We start from the raw sequence: 25,581 nt of genomic DNA on the forward strand, positions 1-25,581 counted from the left end.
AATTTCTTCTCTGATTTTAACTATTTCTCTTCTCCTACTAGATTTGGGTTTGGTTTGCTGCAGTTTTTCTAGGTCCTTGAGATGCGCTGAAAGCTCATTTATTTGGTACCTTTCCAATTTCTTGATATAGGCACCTATTGCTATAAATTTGCCTCTCAATACTGCTTTTGCTGTATCCCATAAGTTTTGATATGTTGTGTTGTTGTCTTCATTTACTTCCAGAAAGTTTTTGATTTCTCTTTTGATTTCTCGAATGACCGAGTGTTCATTCAGGAGCATGTTGTTCAGTCTCCATGTGTTTGCATACTTTCTGGGGTTTCCTGAGTTGCTAATTTCCAGCTTCATTCTGCCGTGGTCTGAGAAGCTGCATGGTATGATTCTAATTCTTTTAAATTTGCTGAGACTTGCTTTATGGCCTAGTATGTGATCAATCCTAGAGAAGGTTCCATGCACTGCTGAGAAGAATGTGAAGTCTTTAGATGTAGGATTGAAAGTTCTGTAGATATCTGTTAGATCCATTTGGGCAATAGTGTCTATTAAATCTGCTGTTTCCTTGTTGATCTTCTGTCCAGATGATCTGTCTATTTCTGAGAGTGGAGTATTGAAGTCCCCCAGTACTATTGTATTGGAATCTAAATCTCCCTTTAAGTCCTTTAACATATCTTTTAAATAGACCGGTGCCCTATAATTAGGTGCATATACATTTATAATAGTTACATCTTCCTGTTGAATTGAACCCTTAATCATTATATAGTGTCCCTCTTTGTCTCTCTTAACAGTTTTTGTATTAAAGTTTTTTTTGTCTGATATTAATATGGCTACACCTGCTTTTTTTTGGTTTCTGTTGGCATGGAATATCTTTTTCCAACCTTTCACTTTCAGTCTGCATGCATCTTTGTTAGAGAGATGTGTTTCTTGTAGGCAAAAATAGTTGGATTGTGTTCCTTGAGCCAATCAGCCAATTGGTGTCTTTTAACTGAAGAGTTAATACCATTAATGTTTAATGTGACTATTGATACGTAGTGACTTTGCCCTGCCATTTTCCTGGAGATATTTTCTAGTATATGCTTTGAGCTTCCCATGCTATTTTACTGGTGGTTTTTCTTCCTTTATCTTCTTTCATATTGATGGCCATGTTTCTGTGTTTCTGAGTGTAGCACATCTTTAAGTATCTTTTGCAGGGCTGGACGAGTGGCCACAAAGTCTTTCAATTTCTGTTTGCTATGAAAGGTCTTTATTTCACCTTCATTCACAAATGAGAGCTTAGCAGGATATAATATTCTGGGCTGGCAATTTTTCTCTCTTAGCACCTGTGCTATGTCTCGCCATTCCCTCCTAGCCTGTAGTGTTTCTGATGAGAAGTCTGCTGTGAGTCTAATTGGAGATCCTCTGAGAGTAATCTGACGTTTCTCTCTTGCACATTTTAGGATCTTTTCTTTATGTTTCACTGTGGTAAGTTTAATTACCACGTGTCGTGGTGAGGATCTCTTTTGGTCATGTTTATTGGGGGTTCTATGAGCTTCCTGTACTAGGATTTCTCTGTCCTTCTCCAAACCTGGGAAATTTTCTGCTAATATCTCACTAAAAAGGCCTTCTAATCCTTTCTCTCTCTCCATGCCTTCAGGAACTCCTAGAACTCGAATGTTGTTTTTTTTAATAGTATCCTGTAGATTCCCAACAATATTTTTTAGATTTCTAGTTTCCTCTTCTTTTCTTTGGTTTGACTGTATCCTTTCCTGTTCTCTGTCTTCTAAGTCCGATATTCTCTCTTCTGCTTCACCCATTCTGTTTTTAAGGCTCTCTAATGTGTTTGTCATTTGATCTATTGAGCTCTTCATTTCATTTTGATTTCTCTTCACTATCACACTTTCCTGTTCTACTAGTTGTTTCGTTTCATTTTGATTCTTCCTTAAAATTTCATTTTCACGAGAGAGATTTTCAATCCTGTCCAATAAGGATTTCTGTAGTTCAAGGATTTGCTTTTGAAAACTTCTAAATGTTCTTATCATAAATTTTTTGAAATCCGTATCTTGCATTTCTTCTATCTCATCATCTTCATAATCTTGGCTTGGGGTGTTTGTTTATTTGGAGGCATCATAGTGTCATCGTTGATCTTGTTCCCTCGATTTCTGTGTTTGTTGCTTGGCATAGTTAATTCTTCTTTTGTCACTGTGCATTTTTTTAAAATTTTTTTTTTATTTTATACTATGTCTGTGTTAAGTGGACTGCCTGCTGTTGGAGGAGCCTTGGAGGCTTGAGATGGGTGTGGCCTGAGAGCTCTGCTTGGTTCTTCTGGGTTATGGGTGTGCAAAGGTGACACCCTCAGGTTATGCGTGGTAAATCTCTCTCTCTCTATTTATTTATTTATTTATTCAGGAGGGAAGTAATACCGCATGGCACGGCTGTGCAGAATTGATGGTATTTAGCTTCCAATCTCTGGCTTCTACCCAAAGAGTCTGTGCAGGCTCTGTTTCTCCTCTGGACTCCCACTGGGTTGCCTAGGCTACTGAATTGTAGTGACTCAGTTCCTTAGCTCTTCCCTGTTGTTATGCAAATCCAGAGTGGGGGCCTGCTCTTTATCTCTTGCAAACCTTGCATACTCTTGCAAACCTTGCAACCTTGCAACCTTTGCAAGGTTGGCGAAGAGAGAAACCCCCCACCTTTTTTCCTTTTCTCCTGTAGTCAGTCTGGTGAACTTTCCTGCTCCCCTCTAGATTCTGACCGCCGTTTCCCCGCCAATGTCTCAGGTTACTGAGCTCACTTCCCCTTCCAGTGCCAATGTGTGGACTCGGAGTCCTGGGTGTCCCAACTCTCCCCGCTGGTGTCTGTGTTACATCCACTCCCCTTCCTGCACTGGCGCGCAGACGCTGCGGCTCGGCTTCCGCGAGGTGGGCGACCTTGTTCTCCCAGTAGGTCCTCCAAGTCACAGCCACTAGATCCAGAAGCGCTTCCTCTGCAATTTTTTCCTGATCCTTTTTCTGAGGCTACTGTAACTCCACTTTTATTAAACTAAAGTTTCCTGGACTATTGGTGCGCGCCCTCACTATTCCGCCATCTTGGGTCCGGCCCCCCCCCCCCCACTTTGTTTATTTCTAATTTGGAAGAGAGAAATGTCTCCCATCTGCTGGCTCAGTCCCTAATTGCCTTCAACATCCAGGGCTGGGCCAGGCTGAAGCCAGGGACCAGGAGCTCCTTCCGGGTACTTGGGCCATCACCTGCTGTCTCCCAGAGTGTACATCAGCAGGAAGCTGGGTGGGAAGTGGAGGAGCGAGGGTTTGAACCAGGCCCTCCGGGCATGGGACGTGAGCATCCCAAGTGGCGACCCAGCTGTGGCACCTAGTGCCCACCCCAGCCCCCGGCTCTGGGCATGGAAAGCGGGTGAGTTTGCAGCCCTTCTCAGTCTCAGCTCTAAGTGCCCTTGTTTTATGCACAACCGGAACAGCTGTGCTTGGCAGCCCCGGCTCGTGTGTCATCTCCCCGTGTCTCATTTAATCCCATTTGTCCTGTTTTCATTCCTGTTGTACGGCCGAGGAAGCTGGGTCTCCATGAGCTTCAGGAACTGGAGGTCCTCAGCCAGTAAGTGTGGGAGCCTCCCCCCACCCCCGCCGAGACATCTCTTCCTGCAAGTTTAAGGCCACACTCAGCTACTCTCCCAGCTCCTGCCATCAGCATAAGCTCTTAGCTGATTTCCCAATAATCCTCCCCTGCTGTTCCGGGGCCTGTTATCATTCATTATTGCATTTTGAAGCCTCATAGATTGTTTTATTTTCCCCTCCCAGTGGCTGTTGCCTGTGAACAGCCAAGAGCCCGGCGGCGCGTGGCTGTGAGTGCCTCGTGCCAGAGTTGTTGGTGGACTGGAGGACATTGGCAGTGGGGCAGTGCCCTTGACCTGCCCAGAAGAGGAGGCGGATTGTGACAGGCTTCCTGCCCAATGGCCATGCCCTCTCCCTCTCAGTCCTCTTTCCAGTCCGACAAATGGATGGAAAAGTGAGTGAAGTCTTCCTTACAATCCTGAGTGTTCCCTACTCTTGTATTTGAAAGTGGTTGGGTGACAATGTGATGTCTCGCGCTGCAGCAGCCATCTTGTGCCTCCAGGAGAAATTTCAGAGAATTAAAGACCCAGGTGGTGGGCATTTAAGGATCAATCCTTAAACACCTGCTTTCAGCCTCAATAAGAAAATCATTGATACGAAAGAATGTTCAGAATGCGTCTCTATAGTCTAAGGAATAACAATGAAAGACCCATGTACTCATTACTTGAGCTAAGGGTTAGAATGTGAGTGAGTCTTAGATGCTCTGTGTGCCCCTCCGTTCTCTCCCCAGGGCTGGCATCACTCCTTCATTCTGGGTGAGCCATTTCCTGCCATTCCTTACAGTTTTCCCACCTATGTCTGCCTGAATTATGTTTTTAAAGATTTATTTATTTGAAAAGGCAGAGTGACATAGAGGGGAGGGAGGGAGGAAGGTAAGGAGAGGGGGAGAGAGAAAGAGAGAGAGAAATATCTTCTATCTGCTGGTTCATTCCCCAAATGTCTGCAACAACCAGGACTGGGGCAGGCTGAAGCCAGGAGCCAGCGATGCCATCCAGGGTTGGCTGTGCTCACATTTTGATATAAGCACTTCTGATAAGCTCCATCAGAAGTGGAGCAGCCGAGACTTGAACCGGTGCCCTCATGTGGAATGCTGGTATTGCAGGAGCCCCAACATCCATGCTTTTAAAAATGATCAGCCTAGCTGGTGGCATTGTGGGGTAGTGGGTAAAGCCACCACCTGCAGTGCCAGCATCCCATATGGGCACCGGTTTGAGTCCTGGCTGCTCCACTTCCCATCCAGCTCTCTGCTATGGCCTGGGAAATCAGTAGAAGTTGGCCCAAGTCCTTGTGCCCCTGCACCCACATGGGAGACCTGGAGGAAGCTCCTGGCTCCTGGCTTTGGATCAGCACAGCTCCAGCCATGGCGGTCATCTGGGGAATTAACCAGCGGATGGAAGACCCCCCCCTTCTGTAACTCTGCTTTACAAATCAATAAATAAATCTAAAAAGAAGATCAGCTCTGAGTGACACGGGACCCTGGAATGAGGCCTCGCCGCTGGCCTTCATCGTTGGGTTCTGCTGCCCTTGGAGCTTCTAATGGGAGGGGAGGGGCCAGTTGGATGTTCCCCATCATCAAAGCTGCCCTGACTCGGTTTGCCCAGAAGTCAGCAGGAGCTTTGCTGGAAGGCCAGTGTCCCGTTTCTGTCCCGGGCTCTCTGTGTCTGGGCACCTTGAGTGGTCATCTCCAAAGGAGAGGCAGACTGGGCCCCAGCGGGCAGGGAGAGGACTTGGAAGGACTTAGCCTCTGACCTCAGGAGATGGCTTTGCCCCGAGCAAATCTTGCTAAGGGGTTTTTTATAAAAGAAATTTATCTATTTGAAAGACAAGAGTGGTAGAGAGATATAAATGAGAGATACAGATAGATGGATAGATGATTGATACATAGATATAGATGATAGTAGAGACAGAAAAACAGAGAGAGAGAGAGAGAGAGAGAGAGAGAGAGAGAGAGAGAGAATTAGATCTTCCATCTGCTGTTTCATTCCCCAAATGGCTGCAACATCTGGGGCTGGGTCAGGCTGAAACCAGGAACTAGGAGCTCCTGCAGGTCTCCCATGTGGGTGCAGGGGCCCAAACACTGGAACCATCCTCTGCTGCCTCCCAGGCATGTTGGCAGGAAGCTGGATTAGAAGCAGAGCGTCTGGGATTGGAACCAGCCCTCCGATATGGGATGCCAGTGTCGCAAGTGGTGGCTTAGCCCACTGCGCCACAGCACCGGCCCCAGCTAAAGATCGCTTCAGCTGTGCCTGTTCCAGACTGTTTAGAAATACGTGCAGGTGGGCCATGGCTGCGCGGTCTCCTCACGGTTTCAGCTCCCCTCTCCCACTCACCGCTCACAGGCGGTGTGGGCTGTGTCGGCAGAGCCTGCCTCGTGGCTGGGCGGCTGGTGCCTCCCGGGGGCTCTCGGCTCAGATGTTCTGGAACAAAGCCTGGCAAACTGGAGCCCAGGAGGCAAATCCTGCTTTGTATTGCTTCTTCAATTTTAATTTTTAATTGCGATGAAAAACACATAACCTGAAACTTAGCATCTTGACCATTTAAAGGCAGAGAGACAGGAGTGGGGTGTGTGTGTGTGTGTGTGTGTGTGTGTGAGAGAGAGAGAGAGAGAGAGCCATAGAGATCAAGAGAGAGATTGAGACAGAGAGAGAGAGAGAGAGAGAAAGTCCTTCCATCTGCTGATTCTCTCCCCAAATGCCCACAACAGCCAGGGCTGGGTCAGGCCAAAGCCAGGAGCCCAGAGCACCATCTGAGGCTCCCAAGTGCACCCAGGCACTTGTGCTGTCATTGGCTGCCTCCCAGGACACATCCGCAGAGAGCTGGATCAGAAGTGGAGTGGCTGGGATTCCCTCCAGCACTGGATGTGCGTCCCAAGCAGTGGCTTAAGCCGCTGTGCCACAATGCTCTGCCCCCGGCACAGCCTTTGGCAAGTATGCAGCTTGGACTGCTTGGCCTGCTTACATCGTGGGGCCTCTGGCCTGCGTCTATAAATAAAGTTTTATTGGAACATAGCCACGCCCACTGCTTCCTTCCTGGGAGGCTTCCTGGCCTTGGCATCCTAGCTGGGCAGTTGAGACAGGGGTTCTGTGGTGCCCCAAGCCTGATCCATTCATGACCCGGCTCTTCCCAGAGACGTGTTCTAGAATGATCAGAATGGTCGCATTCTGCTCCAAGGCCCCAGGCCAGGGAGGCTCTGTGGCTGCCACCCCAGCTGCCTCAGTCTCTCCTTTGTGACGGGGACAGACCAGACCAGAATTGTCACCGATTGGAGTGGTTGTGACTCGGCTGACCACCTTTCTTGGGGCGAGCACCCCTTTTTAAAAAAAGATTGATTGATTTGAAAGGCAGAGTTTTACACACACACACACATACACACACACACACAGAGCGCTTCTATCCCCTGGTTCACTCCCCAAGATGGCTACGATAGCCAAGTCTGGGCTAGGCCCAAAGCCAGGCGCAAAGAACTCCTGCCATGTGGGAGCAGGAGCCCAAGCACTTGGGCCATTTTCTACTGCTTTCCCAGGCCATAGCAGGGAACTGGAGTGGAAGTGGAGCAGCCGGGACTGGAACTGATGCCCATATGGGATGCCGGCACTGCAGGCACTGGCTTCATTCGCTATGCCAGAGTGCCGGCCCCAAGCTCCCCTTTCTGAGTCACCACCCATCCCTGTGCCACCAGAAGCCAAGGCTGCACCCCATTCTGCCTCATGATGTGGCCACTTCCTGCTCCAAACTCCAAGGTCCCTGCCCCTTTCCTAGACCCCATGTGAGCCCACGTAGGGCTGTGCTGCAGTACAAAGCAACCCTGCAGTAGGGAGGCAGAGCGGAGGGCTGTTTCTCTCCTGGGTGGCACAGCCGCACCCCCACCAGCCTTTCCAGGGCCCCAGTTCCTGGGGGCAGCTGGGAAGGAGGGCGGAGGAGGCCTGCCCGGGGTCTCCAGCCCCAACTCGGACTGTCCATTTGCAGGAGCCGTGCAGGGCCATGTCTACTGCCCAGGAGGCCCGGATGTCTTCAGCCCCATGGAAGAAGGGATCCAGGCTTTGGGTGGCTACGCTGGTCTTTGCCACAAACATTGATGCCTTAACCTGGTGTTTGGGGTCCACGCTCGTGTGTGTCCAGCTTTGGGAGTGGAAAGGCTGAGAGAGTGCAATCCAGGACAAGTACAGCCTCACATCTTCCTCCTGGTCCAGCACAGCCCAGACACAGGGCTAGCGCACAGGGGTGGAGGCACGGGCAGGGTCCCTCACTCAGCTGGCAAATGTTCGGTCACATTTACCACGTGCCAAGCTCTGTCTGGGCCATGGAGACCCAAAGACACACTCAGCTGCTCTGCCCTGACACATTCTTTTTCTTCTTTGGGTTCATGGAGGAGGAAATTATCTTAATGCCTCAGGGCCTTTGCATGTGCCATTCCTGCTTCCTGGAATCTCCTCCCCACAGCTCTCCTCTTTGCTTGCCTGGCCAGAACCCACTTTGTGTCTCTTCAGACATGGACGGGGTAGACTATTCCCTTTACCCGTGCAAATACTTCTCCTTTGTAAATGTTAGCACAGCTGCATGAAGTAATGTTTTCCCTGCATCCGATCTAATTTCAGGTCGGTTGCCACTCTTGCGTTTCTAAACTCCATGATGGCAGGTGCATTTCTGGTTGCTCAGAGCCCTAGCGGAATGCCTGGGTGCAAGAGACATGGTGTCTTGTGCTTGCTAAAGTCCCAAGCAGCGCTGTCACCAGCTCACAGCTGGATCCAGGCGTGCTAGCGATGTCATCAGAGCACAATTTTCCTCCGTCTCTTGGCTTTGACTTCTGTGGTACTGGCTGTCCCTTGGGAAGGCTCTGGCCCCCTGTTGACTGCGTCAAGTCCCTCCTTCCATCCTTCCAGCCTCGGACCAGCTGGGAAGAAAAGTAAGGGCTTTGGGAGGCGGGTCGCACACACATGGTCCTGGTTCCATCGGTCATTTGCCACCTGTCTCAGAAATCCCCTGTAACACAGCGTCTTTCTCCCTCGTGACTTTGTCTGTAGCCTTGACCCCAGTCACGAGCCCCTGGGCTGCATTTACTGTCACCACTGGTTCTGTTTCTCTCATGTGACAAATGTAGCAATGCACCCATTTTTTTAAAAAATCATTTGAAAGATGGAGAGAGAGAGAGAGAGAGAGAGAGAGAGAGAGAGAGAGAGAGAGAGAAAGCTTCCATCACTGGGTCACTCCCTAAATGGTTGCAACAGCCAGTTCTGGATCAAGCCAAATCCAGAGCCAGGAACTTCTTCCAGGTATTCCATGCGGGTGCAGGGGCCCAAGAACTTGGGCCATCTTCCACTGTTTGCCCAGGCCATAGCAGAGAGCTGAATCAGAAGTGGAGCAGCCGGGACTCAAACTGGCCTCCTATGGGATGCCTATGTCTCAGGCAGTGGCTTCATCCGCTGCACCACAGTGCAGATCCCGCACCAGTGTAAGCTCTCACCATATGCTGTCATAAGTTCTTTTTTTCAAAATCTTTTTTTTTCAGCCGTGAAACAAAAAACTTTTATTGTCACAAAATAAAATTGAAATCTAACTGCAGAGTGACCAGGCCGATTTTACTAATGCATTTCCTGACATCAAACCTCCCATTCGCTACTTAGGAAGTAAATATTAATAATAAATCTAAGGTATTCTACCTGACCTGGAATCATTGTTTAAAAAATACTTTATGGTGCCGGCACTGTGGCATATTGGGTAAAGTCACTGCCTGCAGTGCCAGCATCCCATATGGGTGCCAGTTCGAGTCCCAGCTGCTCCACTTCTGATCCAGCTCTCTGCTATGGCCTGGAAAAGCAGTGGAAGATGGCTCAAGTCCTTGGGCCCCTGCACCCATGTGGGAGACCTGGAAGAAGCTCCTGGCTTCTGGCTTCGGATCGGTGCAGTTCCGGCCGTTGTGGCCAACTGGGGAGTGAACCAGCAGATGGAAGACCTCTCTCTCTCTCTCTCTCTCTCTCTCTCTCTCTAACTCTGACTTTCAAATAAATAAATAAATCTAAAAAATATAAAAATACTTTTCTTGAGATAGCATAATTTTATATGATACTGAAAAGCTTATTGGCTCCGCCAAATAAAAAATTCAACAACTGGAAAGTGACAAGACCACGAAGCCAGCACGCCGTCTTCCAATTGTAGCCATTCTGCTGCCAGTACTAGAATTTCATTCTTCTTTATAGCGGAATAGTATTCCATATGTGTGTGTGTGTGTGTGTGTGTGTGTGTGTTCCTCATCTATCTTTTTTATCTGTCAGTGGATGATGGACACCTCAGTTGATTCCATATTTTGGCTCTTGTGAACAAAGCAGCTACAAACATGGTGGTGCAGGTGTCTCTGGTACAACGTGTTCCTGGCTTTTGGGTCTGTACCCAGTTAGTGGGATTGCTGGACTGCATGGGGAAGTCCTGTTTCTAGCTTTCAAAGGAAATCTCCACACTGCTTTCCCCGGGGGCTTCCCTGATGTGCGTTCCCACCTGCAGTGTGTAAAAGTTTTGCCAGTTGGGGCTGGCGCCATGGCTCACTTGGTTAATGCTCCACCTGCAGCGCCAGCATCCCATATGGGCACCAGTTCAAGTCCCGGCTGCTCCTCCTCCAGTCCAGCTCTCTTCTGTGGCCTGGGAAAGCAGTGGAAGATGGCCCAAGTGCTTGGGCCCTGCACCCGCATGGGAGACCAGGAAGAAGCCCCTGGCTCCTGGCTTCAGATCGGTGCAGCACCGTCTATAGCGGCCATTTGAGTGGTGAACCAACGGAAAGAAGACCTTTCTCTCTGTCTCTCTCTCTCACTGTCTAACTGTATCTGTCAAATAAAAAAAAGTTTTGCCAACATCTGCTGCTGTCTTTTGGAAAACAGCCGTTGTGACAGGGGTGTGGTGCTGTCTCACCGTGGTGTTGATGAGAGAGGGAAGTGGGTGGGAAGAAGAAGATGTAACAGGGGGCAGGAATGGCAGGAGACCTCCCATAAGCTAGGCGGCAGATGAATGCAGCCCAGTTGTGGGGGAGGGGGCCGCTGGCCTTCAGGCATAGCTGGAACCAGGTGTTCACGTGGTCCAAAGGGTCTGGATGTGCCCATGCCTGTTGAATAGTGCAAGCCACTGTTCACAACAGCTTCTGTCATTCAGTAACAAGACATAATACAGAACACACTGTTGTGATAGCTGTAGCGTTAACAATGGGCTCACGTTTATGATTGCCTGGAGATGCACTAGGTTTACATCCATTAAATTCTCACAGCCATTTGAGGTGAGGGCCTTTGACAGTGGATAGAGTTGAGTTATGGGCAGGTTGGAGAACAGCTGAAGTTGTCCAGCTAATACATGGGAGAGGTACGGCTCACACACTGAGCCGGCTGACTCCAGCTGTGTTCTTACCCATGGTGTTCAGTCAACCCCCAGCACCCTCACGTCTCTCCTTAAAGGATTTCTTTCACAACATTTTTCTGGCTCCCTCTCAATTCTATCCCCTCCCTGGTGTGTTTCCCTTCCTTTCACCTCTTCTGTATCTCCCAGATCCAGGGGTGGGCACAACTTGTGTATGATTTCATGATGCTGTAGAGGTGGAGTCTGAACCTCTGACAGCAAGGCAGCATTGCATCCCTGCCATTTTCTCTTTTGTTGGGATTGAAAAAAGAACTCGCATATATATGTGAAGGGATCTCTGTAACCCACAGACCACTTGGGGACGCAGAAAGCTCCACAGGCAATTCCAAGGCCTGGTTATAGTCATTCCTAAAGCAAATGCAAGGCTAAATACCATCCTTTCACCTAAGGAAAAGGCTGACTGTTGGATGGTAATATGTTTTTCTGAGTATTTGCTTTGTACCTTAAAGGACAACTGATCTCCTCAGTTTAGTCCCTGCCTGCAAGCCCTCAAGCTGGGCTAGCCCTCCCTGCCTCTGCAGGTGCTCTGGGCCACTCCTGCCTCCATCCTGATCACATGTTTATCGTTCATGGTTTGTCTTTCCTCCTGCATAAGGAGCTACTTAAATAGAGTGGGTGTGGCCTTTAGATCTTCATCTCCTCAATCAAGAGGATGGAGCATGGGTCGCCAACGTCTGTTGAGTGAACAGAGAACATGTGGTCACTTTTACTCCCATGTCTCAAACTCCAGCCACAGCCGTTGTCAGACAAGATGCAGCTCCTCAGATTTTGGGGCCTGGGCTCTAAGTGTCTAATACGTGACTGTTCAGTGTGATCATGAAGGCATATTTTGATTCCAAGAAAATTTTGTCAACAAGGTCACTAAATTAAGCCTCTTTGGTGTTTAAATTCTGAGTAGATCATGCAATAAATAAATAAGCCCTTCTGTGACACAAGAAAGGGCAGGTAGGTATCCTTGTTTTAGGCATGGATGTCTTAATACTTTGTTTGAATTCCTTTGCAACTAAATGGCATTTTAGAGTACTGTTCAAAATATTGTTAGAAATGAAATATTTAAGAATATTGTTGGAAATATTGTTAAATATTTATATTTAGCAATTTCGTTAGAAATGAAGTTTTCAAGAAAGAAATGTGTGTGTGTGTATAAAATGCAGTTCATGCATTAGGCATAGTGTTGGGTACAAGGACTGTATCAGGGAACTGGGAAGCAAAGACTTTGTAGTTATAAAATGACTCAACCAATGAAGGAACAGGTCTGCCCTGTGCTATGACAACTCTGGTGATGGGTGTAAATGTGGTGGTGCAGTTGGAGAGTGAGCTGGGGTATGTAGGGGTATGAGGCATGTATTGTCACACACAGTTAAGGTTGAAGGTTATAGAGGAAGGATGAGAAGAGCCAGATGTGTGAAGGGCTGAGGGAGGAGCCCTCTAGGCAGAGGGCACAGCAGGTACAAAGACCCCATTGGGAGGATGAGCTTGGTGGTGGGAACACAGAAGGGAGTCCAGTGCATGCTGGAGAGTCATGGGCTGGAGGAGGATGGAGGGACAGTACAGGGAAGTCACGGGCTGGAGCAGGATGTTGTGGGCAGTACACGGAAGTCACGGGTTGGTGGAGGATAGAGGGGACAGTGTAGGGAAGCCACAGGCTGGAGGGAGATGGAGGGGACAGTGTGGGGAAGTCACGGGGTGGAGGAGGATGGAGGGGACAGTGTAGGGAAGCCACTGGGTGGAGGGGGAAGGAGGGGACAGTGTGAGTAAGTCATGGGCTGGAGGAGGATGGAGGGGACAGTGCGGGGAAGTCATGGGCTGGAGGAAGATAGAGGGGACAGTGTGGGGAAGTCATGGGCTGGAGGGGGATGGAGGGGACAGTGTGGGGAAGTCACGGGGTGGAGGAGGATGGAGGGGACAGTGCGGGGAAGTCACGGGCTGGAGGAGGATGGAGGGGACAGTGTAGGGAAGTCATGGGCTGGAGGAAGATGGAGGGGACAGTGTAGGGAAGTCATGGGCTGGAGGAAGAAGGAGGGGACAGTGCGGGGAAGTCATGGGCTGGAGGAAGAAGGAGGGGACAGTGCGGGGAAGTCATGGGCTGGAGGAGGATGGAGGGGACAGTGTAGGGAAGTCACGGGGTGGAGGAGGATGGAGGGGACAGTGTAGGGAAGTCACGGGCTGGAGGAGGATGGAGGGGACAGTGCGGGGAAGTCACGGGCTGGAGGAGGATGGAGGGGACAGTGCGGGGAAGTCATAGGGTGGAGGAGGAGCCACTGCATCGCTTCCACGTGTGCATTTTGAGAAAACACTGAGGCTGTCCTTTCTGGCTCTTGCAGCACCCAGTGGGCCTTCTTTCACCATTGGGAAAGTGATATGGCTCCTCTGGGGCCTGGTGTTCAGCAATTCTGTGCCCGTCCAGAATCTGAAAGGGACCATCAGCAAGATCATGGTATCTGCGTGGGCCTTCTTTGCTGTCATATTCCTGGCTAGCTACACGGCCAACCTGGCTACTTTCATGGTCCAGGAGGAATTCGTGGACCAAATGACCAGCCTCAGTGACAAAAAGGTAAGATCATCTGTATGTCTCTTTGAGGCTGGGTCTTACCTGCTAGCCTGACAAGGAACCGACTCAGGCACCTGTCATCCAGACTTAGCAACTCTAAAGCACAAAAGCAGAAGGTTTTTCTTAACTCAAGTTGGATTGTCCTTAAAAAACTTAGGAACAGACCTTAAGTGTCGTTCTCCTGGGTCTAAACGGCTCCGGATCTAATTTGGAAGAACAGTTTCCCCAAGTGTCCATGCCCCACATTCATATGATCTTGCTGAGGATGCCTGCTGAGAACCTAGCATTCAGGAGCACTGTAGAGCCCATGTTGAAAGTCATGCTTTCAAAGAGAGGGTGGTGTCGAGGAAGGCCCACGAGCCTGGGCAGGGAGAAACTCAGGGTAGGAGGAGCTCTGGACCGTGGGTACCTCCTAGCTCTGTGACCTCTGATCATGTATATATCTTATGTCCTTCTTGCCTTGAATTCATCATCTGCAACATGAAAAAAAAAGGTATTGCTAAAACTCCTAGCTTCTCTTCCCTGGCATTCAGATTGGCCTCATCACCCGAGATTTCTTCAAGGGACACAGAAGAGCAGAGTGGTTCTTCCCTTCCCACTGGTTCCTTCTGCTCAGACACAGCTCCTGCTCGCCATCATGGTGCTGTGGTTCCCACATCAACAAGACAGGAGCAGTATCACCTGTCATCCCTATTCTCCAGGGAAAGAGAGAGAAGGCCTGCAGGGTGCCAGTGTCTGTGCAGCCCTGCGCAGAGAGGGTGGGAAAGGGTAAACTGGGTGCATCCTCCAGTTGGAGTCCTGGTTCAGGAAACAAATCCGACTTGGTAGGCTCAGCAGTGAGGCTGTGGCACTGCAGATGTTTGCTGTTCCGTGAACGTGAAGATAGTTTGCTTCTCTTTAGAAGGCTGCACTGTCATGTCTTGTTGATGTAAGTCTGCAGATACCCATTTGGCATTCATCAGCAAACTGCTGAATAGAAAATTAGTCCATGGAAGATCCTTTACAGCTGATGGATGACACACACTCTGGTTGAAAGAGGTACAAGGTCCCTGCTAAGCGAGAGGGTGACAGGTTGGGATCGGAGATGCAGCCACCTTCACAAAGGTGCTGTGTGAGCACTGGGCCTCTCTCTGAGGGCTCCACCCGCCAGGGTGCACAGAGCCCTTTATTTCCTGACCTCTCCCACCTGCTCCCTCCCTCCCATTCACTGAAGTTTACTCCTTGTTCTGGGAGCTCCAAGCCAATTTCCACCTCAGTGCCCTTGCACTTCCCATGTCGTCTGCCTAGAATGGTCTCCCCCAAACCTCCTCGCGGCTGGATATCCTTGGAATTTCAGGTCTTGGGGAAAGCATCCACTCTTCAGAGGGGGCTTTTCCAGCAGGCTGAGTTTGAGCTCCTAAGAAACCTGTATTCTAGCAGGAAGAAATAAACAATACACCTGAAAACATCCAGAGAGGAGGAAAAACAGGCAGGAGTGGGTGTTGTAAAGGAGATAAAACCCAGGAGAGTGAACTTGAAGGAAGAGGATCTCAGAGATGGGCTCTGGATAGAATTCTCTGGCACATAGGAGGAGCCCAGTCCATACTATTGGCCGCATGGATAACTGCATCCGTGCTGGACACCAGGCTCCGCCCACATGGATCTCCTGGGAGCTCTTTTCCCACCTGTGCATCAGTTTGGCTGATCAAGGCTCAGCCCAAGGATCCTCAGGATTGTTACCTCTGGGCACTGGGACTGTGAATTCTATGAACTGTTTTTCCTAATCCTTGCAGTCCCCTGTAACCAGTGGCTGATCGGTGTGAGTGCGCAAAAGCTCAGCTGCTCCCTTGCTTCTAAGCAGGACGGGTTGCTCCCTAGAAATCCCCATGGAATCAGGCTGAGCCTGAGACATGACTTTAATGAGACCCTGGGTGGTTGTCTTTAATTTCCTCCTCCCACCTGCTTGGTCGTTACTCCTAGAACCTTGAACTAATAAATCATGGTCAAGCCAATCTTTGGCTCAGGGTTGGCTTCTGGCAGCCCCCCACCCAAGCACATGACCTTGGGGAGGCTGCAGGCAAAGCATTACCATGTGGTCCAAAAAGGGGGCTTCCCGATCCCTCTCTGCCATGAACTAGCTGTGCTTTGCAGCTTCCCTGTGCTTGCCTTGCCCTCTCTGTCAATCTTGGAAACATAGTTGTAGTGAGGAGGAAAAGAAACCATGCATGAATGTGTCTGGTAGTTTAGAAAAATCCTCTACAGACACAAAGCACTGTTACATGATTGTTGCATTATGGGATAAAATATGCAATTCCTAGATGTGATTGGAAATATGGTAGAAGCAGCAGGGAGCCGTGGCTTGGATGAGAGGCCAGAAAGTACTGGGCATCACATTTTGCCTTTTGTTACTATTTTCAAAGGCAAAGGTGAAAAATCCTTTGCTTTGTAGTTTTGAGACTAAATATGATCACTTTTGGGAAGACTGATTAAAACCACTAATAAGTTGACCTTCTCTGACTTGGAAATACCAAAAAATACCAGATTCTCCTGAGACACACTTCAGTTTTCATTTTCAGAGCATTAGAAGCAAGCTAATAGCTCTTTTAATTAAATGTTTGATACAATTATAAAAACAGCAAAATTCTTGGAGTAAATAAGCTAAATGTCACCAGAGGATTAATAGCAGATACACCCGGAAAATTTGCAAAATAAAAATATGTACTGAATCAATTTCTTTTAATACCATACACTGTGGTTGGTTTTGTGTTTCATTTTTTTTTTTTTGACAGGCGGAGTGGATAGTGAGAGAGAGAATCAGGTCTTCCTTTTGCCGTTGGTTCACCCTCCAATGACCGCTATGGCTGGTGCGCTGTGGCCCGCGCACCATGCTGATCCGAAGGCAGGAGCCAGGTGCTTCTCCTGGTCTCCCATGGGATGCAGGGCCCAAGCACTTGGGCCATCCTCCACTGCACTCCCGGACCACAGCAGAGAGCTGGCCTGGAAGAGGGGCAACCGGGAAAGAATCCGGCACCCCGACCGGGACTAGAACCCGGTGTGCCGGCGCCGCTAGGTGGAGGATTAGCCTATTGAGCCGCAGCGCCGGCTGGTTTTGTGTTTCAATTAGGAATACTTGTGTAACAACTTGGGTTTGCAATCCTGTATTTTCCTATTTATAAATACAAACAAAATCTAAATATTTTAAAGTTATTGAGTTTCAAAATACATGAGGATACTTCAAAAAGTTGATGAAGAAATGGAATTAAAAATAATTATTTTGGTGCAAGAATATTTTGTAATTCATGTATTCTTATACAAGTCATTCAGACTTTAAGTCTCAACTCATTCATTTTTTTGTTGTGGAACTTAATGACCTTAATTCCTAAAACACTACTCATTAACTTCCAGCAGCACAGCATTCTACCAATTATTAGCAAGCCAAGTTCTATTAATTCTATCCATAGGGTCATTCTAAAACAATTGAAGGTCTAATGCTATGGGCAGAAATATTTTTAAAATATTTTAAAGAATGATCTTATGCAACTTTGCTATTTTTCTAAATTCTCGTGTTTCCATAAATCCTGCAGTTATCCTTGTTTTCTTTCTGTAATACAGTAGTTCAAAAACCACCACCACTCCCAATGCATGAGTCCTATAAAAGAAATTTCACTTTATTTGTACACTCTTGAGAGAAAAAGCAGATGAATATGTACTGAACCTAGAGAGAAATACTCTCGAATTTTAAAATGAATTGTGGAATAATTTCAAAGAAAAAAGTGAAACAGACATTAGGGGGCGGAGCCAAGATGGCGGAATAGTGAGGGCGCGCACCGATAGTCTGGGAAAATTTAGTTTAATAAAAGGGGAGTTACGGTAGCCTCAGAAAAAAGAACCAGGAAAATATTGCAGACAAAACTCTTCTGGATCCAGTGGGCGTGAATCGGAGGACCTACTGGGAGAACAAGGTCGCCCACCACGCGCGAAAGCCGAGCCGCAGGACCGAGCCGCGGGACTGAGCCGCGGAAGCCGAGCCGCGGGACTGAGCTGCGCAAGCTGCAGGGTCTGCGCGCAAGTGCTCGAAGGAGAGTGCAACAGCGGAGAGACTTGGGACGTCCAGGGCTCCGAATCCACACATCGGTGCTGGAAGGGGAGCAGACCTGCGTGGAGAGCGTGGGAGCCCACAGTTCGGGACACCAGCGGCAGACTCAACACACCAGCGCTGGAACGCGAGGTGAGCCGAACCTCAATAACCCGAGACACCGGCAGGCAAGCGGAGAGAGGAGACTAGAGGGAACGACCCCCGGGGTGGGGGGGACTTCACCAAGCTAACTGGAAGAGAGAGAGAGGGAAAAAAAAAAAGGTGACTGGTACGGACACGGGTTTCTCTCTCTCCGCTCACCTCTCAAGGGCGAGCAAGACAAAGAGCAGGCGCCATCTTGGACATACGTCATAAGCAGAGCCACCTCAGGTCTGCACCGGCCCTGAGCCTAGCAGCAAAACCTGACTCTGGGTGGGGCGAATTAACAGGAGATTAGGAACTAGTAAATTTATGGTGCTACTGAACTGAGACTGTGAAAAAAGAGACGGTGGGGGAGAGAACTCACGGAATTCACGTGAGCACTCTCCAGAGACGCTACAATTCCGTAACTTTGGCAACCCAGTGGGAGACTGAAGGAGAATTTGAGCCCACTCTAAGGGCCGAACAGATTCCCTGTGTGGTCCTTGGGAAAGAGCTTCTGATCTCTGGCTCCTGTGGGTATAGCTAACTACCTCCAACTTCGTTCAGCTGTGCAGAATAACTTCCCTTTTGAATCAAAAAGAGAGAGAGAGAGAGAGAGAGAGAGAGGTTTACCACGCCTAACCTGGGAGTGTCACCTTTGGCACACCAAACAGAGCTCTCAGGCCACACCCATCTCAAGCCCTAAGGCTCCATCAAAAACAGATAGTCCACTTAATCTAGAGTCATAGTATAACAAGAAAAAGCACCACAGTGAAGAAACCAAATATCTCCAATATGACAAATAACAAACGCAAAAACCAAGGTAATAAAAACAAGGAAGTCACCATGAAGCCCTCAAATGAAAAAGACACCCCAATTCAAGATTATGAGGATGATGACATAGAAGAAATGCAAGAAGCAGATCTCAAAAAATTGATAAGAACATTAAGAAGTTCTCAAAAACAAATTCTTGAACTACAGAAATCCTTAATGGACAAGATAGAAAATCTCTCTCGTGAAAATGAAATATTAAGGAGGAATCAAAATGAAAGGAAACAACTAGTACAACAGGAAACTAGGATAGTGACTGAAGTGAAGAATTCAATAGATCAAATGAAAAACACAATAGAGAGCCTTACAAACAGAATGGGAGAAGCAGAAGAGAGAATATCGGACTTAGAAGACAGAGAACAGGAAAGGATACAGTCAGACCAAAGAAAAGACGAGGAAATTAGAAATCTAAAACATATTGTCGGGAATCTTCAGGATACTATTAAAAAACCCAACATTCGGGTTCTAGGAGTTCCTGAAGGCATGGAGAGGGAGAAAGGATTAGAAGGCCTTTTTAGTGAGATATTAGCAGAAAATTTCCCAGGTTTGGAGAAGGACAGAGAAATCCTAGTACAGGAAGCTCACAGAACCCCTAATAAACACGACCAAAAGAGATCCTCAGCACGACACGTTGTAATTAAACTCTCCACAGTGAAACATAAAGAAAAGATCCTAAAATGTGCAAGAGAGAAACGTCAGATTACTCTCAGAGGATCTCCAATCAGACTCACAGCTGACTTCTCATCAGAAACTCTACAAGCTAGGAGGGAATGGCAAGATATAGCCCAGGTACTAAGAGAGAACAACTGCCAGCCCAGAATATTATATCCTGCAAAGCTCTCATTTGTGAATGAAGGTGAAATAAAGACTTTTCATAACAAACAGAAATTGAAAGAATTTGTTGCCACTCGTCCAGCCCTGCAAAAGATGCTTAAAGATGTGTTACACACAGAAACAAAGAAACACGGTCATCAATATGAAAGAAGGTAAAGGAAGGAAACCAAGGAAGGAAAGCTCACAGCAAAAGATCACAGGGAATTCAAAGCATATATTAGAACTTATCTTTGGCAAATGGCAGGGCAAAGTTACCACTTATCATTAGTCACATTGAACATGAATGGCCTGAACTGTCCAGTTAAAAGACACCGTTTGGCTGATTGGGTTAAAAAACAAAACCCATCTATTTGCTGCTTACAAGAAACACATCTTTCCAACAAAGATCCATACAGACTGAAAGTGAAAGGCTGGAAAAAGATATACCATGCCAACAGAAATGAAAAAAGAGCAGGCGTAGCCATCTTAATATCAGACACCATAAACTTTACCACAAAAACCGTTAAGAGAGACAAAGAGGGACACTACATAATGATTAATGGATCAATTCAACAGGAAGATATAACAATTATCAATGTATATGCACCTAACTACAGGGCACCAGTTTATCTAAAAGATTTGTTAATGGACTTAAAGGGAGACTTAGACACCAATACAATAGTACTGGGGGACTTCAATACTCCACTCTCAGAAATAGACAGATCAATAGGACAGAAGATCAACAAGGATACAGTAGATTTAAACGACACTATAGCCCAAATGGATCTAACAGATATATACAGAACTTTCAATCCTACAGCTAAAGATTATACATTCTTCTCAGCAGTACATGGAACCTTCTCTAGGATTGACCACATACTAGGCCATAAAGCAAGTCTCAGCAAATTCAAAAGAATTAGAATCATACCATGCAGCTTCTCAGACCATAAAGGAATGAAGTTGGAAATGAACAACTCAGGAATCCCTAGAGCATACGCAAACACATGGAGATTGAACAACATGCTCCTGAATGAACAATGGGTCATAGAAGAAATCAAAAGAGAAATCAAAAACTTTCTGGAAGTAAATGAGGATAACAGCACAACATACCAAAACTTATGGGACGCAGCAAAAGCAGTGTTAAGAGGAAAGTTTATATCAATAGGTGCCTACATCAAGAAATTGGAAAGGCACCAAATAGATGAGCTTTCTATTCACCTCAAGGATCTAGAAAACCTACAGCAAACCAGACCCAAATCTAGTAGGAGAAGAGAAATAATTAAAATCAGAGAAGAAATCAACAGGATTGAATCAAGAAAAACATTACAAAAAATCAGCCAAACGAGGAGCTGGTTTTTTGAAAAAATAAACAAAATTGACACCCCATTGGCCCAACTAACTAAAAAAAGAAGAGAAAAGACCCAAATCAATAAAATCAGAGATGAAAAAGGAAATGTAACAACAGACACCACAGAAATAAAAAGAATCATCGGAAATTACTACAAGGACTTGTATGCCAGCAAACAGGGAAACCTATCAGAAATGGATAGATTCCTGGACACATGCAACCTACCTAAATTGAACCAGGAAGACATCGAAAACCTAAACAGACCCATAACTGAGACAGAAATTGAAACAGTAATAAAGGCCCTCCCAACAAAGAAAAGCCCAGGACCAGATGGATTCACTGCTGAATTCTACCAGACATTTAAAGAAGAACTAACTCCAATTCTTCTCAAACTATTCAGAACAATCGAAGAAGAGGGAATCCTCCCAAATTCTTTCTATGAAGCCAGCATCACCTTAATCCCTAAGCCGGAAAAAGATGCAGCACTGAAAGAGAATTACAGACCAATATCCCTGATGAACATAGATGCAAAAATCCTCAATAAAATTCTCGCCAATAGAATGCAACAACACATCAGAAAGATCATCCACCCAGACCAAGTGGGATTTATCCCTGGTATGCAGGGATGGTTTAATGTGCGCAAGACAATCAATGTGATACACCACATTAACAGACTGCAGAAGAAAAACCATATGATTCTCTCAATAGATGCCGAGAAAGCATTTGATAAAATACAACACCCGTTCATGATGAAAACTCTAAGCAAACTGGGTTTGGAAGGAACATTCCTCAATACAATCAAAGCAATCTATGAAAAACCCACAGCCAACATCCTATTGAATGGGGAAAAGTTGGAAGCATTTCCACTGAGATCTGGGACCAGACAGGGATGTCCACTCTCACCACTGCTATTCAATATAGTTCTGGAGGTTCTAGCCAGAGCTATTAGGCAAGAAAAAGAAATTAAAGGGATCCAAATTGGGAAGGAAGAACTCAAACTATCCCTCTTTGCAGATGACATGATTCTTTATTTAGGGGACCCAAAGAACTCTACCAAGAGACTATTGGAACTCATAGAAGAGTTTGGCAAAGTAGCAGGGTATAAAATCAATGCACAAAAATCAACAGCCTTTGTATACACAAACAATGCCATGGCTGAGGAAGAACTTCTAAGATCAATCCCATTCACAATAGCTACAAAAACAATCAAATACCTTGGAATAAACTTAACCAAGGACGTTAAAGATCTCTACGATGAAAATTACAAAACCTTAAAGAAAGAAATAGAAGAGGATACCAAGAAATGGAAAAATCTTCCATGCTCATGGATTGGAAGAATCAATATCATCAAAATGTCCATTCTCCCAAAAGCAATTTATAGATTCAATGCAATACCAATCAAGATACCGAAGACCTTCTTCTCAGATCTGGAAAAATTGGTGCTGAAATTTATATGGAGGCACAAGAGACCTCGAATAGCTAAAGCAATCTTGTACAACACAAACAAAGCCGGAGGCATCACAATACCAGATTTCAGGACATACTACAGGGCAGTTGTAATCAAAACAGCATGGTACTGGTACAGAAACAGATGGATAGACCAATGGAACAGAATTGAAACACCAGAAATCAACCCAAACATCTACAGCCAACTTATATTTGATCAAGGATCTAAAACCAATTCCTGGAGCAAGGACAGTCTATTCAATAAATGGTGCTGGGAAAACTGGATTTCCACGTGCAGAATCATGAAGCAAGACCCCTACCTTACACCTTACACAAAAATCCACTCAACATGGATTAAAGACCTAAATCTACAACCTGACACCATCAAGTTATTAGAGAACATTGGAGAAACCCTTCAAGATATTGGCACAGGCAAAGAGTTTCTGGAAAAGACCCGGGAGGCACAGGCAGTCAAAGCCAAAATTAACTATTGGGATTGCATCAAATTGAGAAGTTTCTGTACTGCAAAAGAAACAGTCAGGAGAGTGAAGAGACAACCGTCAGAATGGGAAAAAATATTTGCAAACTATGCAACAGATAAAGGGTTAATAACCAGAATCTACAAAGAGATCAAGAAACTCCACAAAAACAAAACCAACAACCCAATTAAGAGATGGGCCAAGGACCTCAATAGACATTTTTCAAAAGAGGAAATCCAAATGGCCAACAGGCACATGAAAAAATGTTCAAGGTCATTAGCAATCAGAGAAATGCAAATCAAAACCACAATGAGGTTCCACCTCACCCCGGTTAGAATGGCTCACATACAGAAATCTACCCACAACAGATGCTGGCGAGGATGTGGGGAAAAAGGGACACTAACCCACTGTTGGTGGGAATGCAAACTGGTCAAGCCACTATGGAAGTCAGTCTGGAGATTCCTCAGAAACCTGAAGATAACCCTACCGTTCGACCCAGCCATCCCACTCCTTGGAATCTACCCAAAGGAATTTAAATTGGCAAACAAAAAAGCGGTCTGCAGCCTAATGTTTATTGCAGCTCAATTCACAATAGCTAAGACCTGGAACCAACCTAAATGCCCATCAACGGTAGACTGGATAAAGAAATTATGGGATATGTACTCTTTAGAATACTATACCGCAGTAAGAAACAACGAAATCCAGTCATTTGCAACAAAATGGAGGAATCTGGAACACATCATGCTGAGTGAAATAAGCCAGTCCCAAAGGGACAAATACCATATGTTCTCCCTGATCGATGACAACTGACTGAACACCAAAAAGGAAACCTGTTGAAGTGAAATGGACACTATGGGAAATGGTGACTTGATCAGCATAGCCCTGACTGTTAATGAACAACTTAATACATTATCCCTCTTAGTAGTTTTTTTGTCTGTTCTACTTAATATGACTTGTTTAATTCTGTAATTAATACACAGTTATTCTTAAGTGTTGAAATTTAACTGAAATGTGATCCCTGTTAAACATAAGAGTAGGAATAAGAGAGGGAAGAGATATATAATTTGGGACATGCTCAAGCTGACTTGCCCCAAATGGTAGAGTTAGAAACATACCAGGGGACTCCAATTTAATCCCATCAAGGTGGCATGTACCAATGCCATCTCACTAGTCCAAGTGATCAATTTCAGTTCGCAATTGATCATAATGAAAGGACTAAGAGTCAAAGGGAGCACATAAGCAAGTCTAGTACCTGCTAACACTAACCGATAGAATAAATAAAGGGGAGAGTGATCCAACATGGGAAGTGAGATACTCAGCAGACTCATAGAATGGCAGATGTCCTAAATAGCACTCTGGCCTCAGAATCAGCCCTAAAGGCATTCAGATCTGGCTGAAAAGCCCATGAGAGTATTTCAGGCATGGAAAGCCAAGACACTCTGGCAAAAGATCTCTGTGAGTGAGATCTCAGTGGAAAGAACAGGTCTTCAAAGAAGGAGGTACCTTTCTCTGAAGGGAGGCGAGAACCTCCACTTTGACTATGACCTTGTCTAAACAAGATAAGAGTCGGAGAACTCAGAGGGCTTCCATAGCCTTGGAAACTCATGACTGGAGCATAGGGAGATTACTGATGCCATAGACAGGAGTGTCAATTGGTAAAGTCAACAACAGGAGTCACTGTGCACTCACTCCTCATGTAGGATCTCTGTCCTTAATGTGCTGTGCATTGAGATTTAATGCTATAACGAGTACTCAAATAATATATTTCACTTTGTGTTTCTATGGGGGTGCAAACTGTTGAAATCTTTACTTAATGCATACTAAACTGATCCTCTGTAAAAAAAAAAAAAAAAGAAAATAAAAGAAAAGAAACTATCAACTCCCAACTTGACTCTCACTGGGATTAAACATGACAATAGGTCTGATCTGATTTCATCATCATTAAAAAAAATCATCTATTATTTTTCACTTTATGTTTCTGTGTGGGAGCAAACTGTTGAAATCCTTACTTAAGGTATACTAAGCTGATCTTCTGTATATTAAGATAATCGAAAATGAATCTTGATGTGAATGGAAGGGGAGAGGGAGTGGGAAAGGGGAGGGTTGTGGGTGGGAGGGACGGTATGGGGGGGGGAAGCCATAGTAATCCATTATTCGTACTTTGGAAACGTATATTCATTAAATAAAAGTTAAAAAAAAAAAAGAAAAAAGTGAAACAAATGACCTGTGACCCCCACCACCCTGGAGCCTCACCTCGATGCCAACTTTTGACATCTCGAGCTCAGGAGCAGCCTGGAGCACGCCCCCGGGCCATCCTGCACAGGCTTGGTCTTTGTCTTCTGATTGGTTGGCACCTGAAGGCAATCCATTCAGAACTGATATGCTGTTAAATACCTAGTTTATAAAAAGGGTGCTCAGTGCTGCTATTGCTCTTTTCTCTTCTTGCTGTCCAGCGTTGTGGCGTTCTTCCTCAGAACGTGTGTGGAGCTTGGGCGCTGGACTTGGAACAAGGAGGTGAGCGGCCACAAGCAAACTTGCAGGAAGCGCCGGCCTGCTGGTATTGGGAGGAGTGGCAGTAGACTTGCCAGGACCCTCAGGTTCATCCATCCTCACCTGGTAAGTCTTCTGGGACATTTTGTGCGTATCCCTTGCCAGCACCAGCCACAGGCTAGGGACACCCGGGTCTTCAGGAGCCAGGGGAAGAAAGGGTAAACTGAGTGTTACGTTGTGTGTTATAAATGTGGTACTATATTTTGTTATACATTTTTAATGTATATTATAAATTGTATGTTATAAATATATTTTAAATTGTATATTGTAAAATTATGTGCTTGGAGGTATCACATGCATTTCCAGGAGGCATGAGCCTACCTGGCTGAATTCTGGTGCCAGGATGGGTGGCAGCTTCTGTTAGGTGAGCGATTAAGATGCCC

At 46.3% G+C, this 25,581-nt stretch overlaps 1 protein-coding gene across 1 annotated transcript in view; it reads left to right on the plus strand.

Annotated features, from left to right (window-relative positions):
* The window catches only part of LOC138843239 (germ cell-specific gene 1-like protein), a 63,587-nt gene extending 38,202 nt beyond the window's left edge, over nt 1–25,385 (plus strand). The window contains exons 2-3 of the mRNA XM_070064910.1: nt 13,310–13,539; nt 25,102–25,385. Coding sequence (XP_069921011.1) covers nt 13,310–13,539; nt 25,102–25,227 — 356 coding nt within the window. The 3' untranslated portion in view covers nt 25,228–25,385. The remainder of the gene's footprint in view (nt 1–13,309; nt 13,540–25,101) is intronic.
* The last annotated feature ends 196 nt before the right edge of the window (nt 25,386–25,581 follow it).

Source organism: Oryctolagus cuniculus, chromosome 19 (assembly GCF_964237555.1).
Source record: "Oryctolagus cuniculus chromosome 19, mOryCun1.1, whole genome shotgun sequence".
Taxonomy (NCBI): Eukaryota; Metazoa; Chordata; class Mammalia; order Lagomorpha; family Leporidae; genus Oryctolagus; species Oryctolagus cuniculus.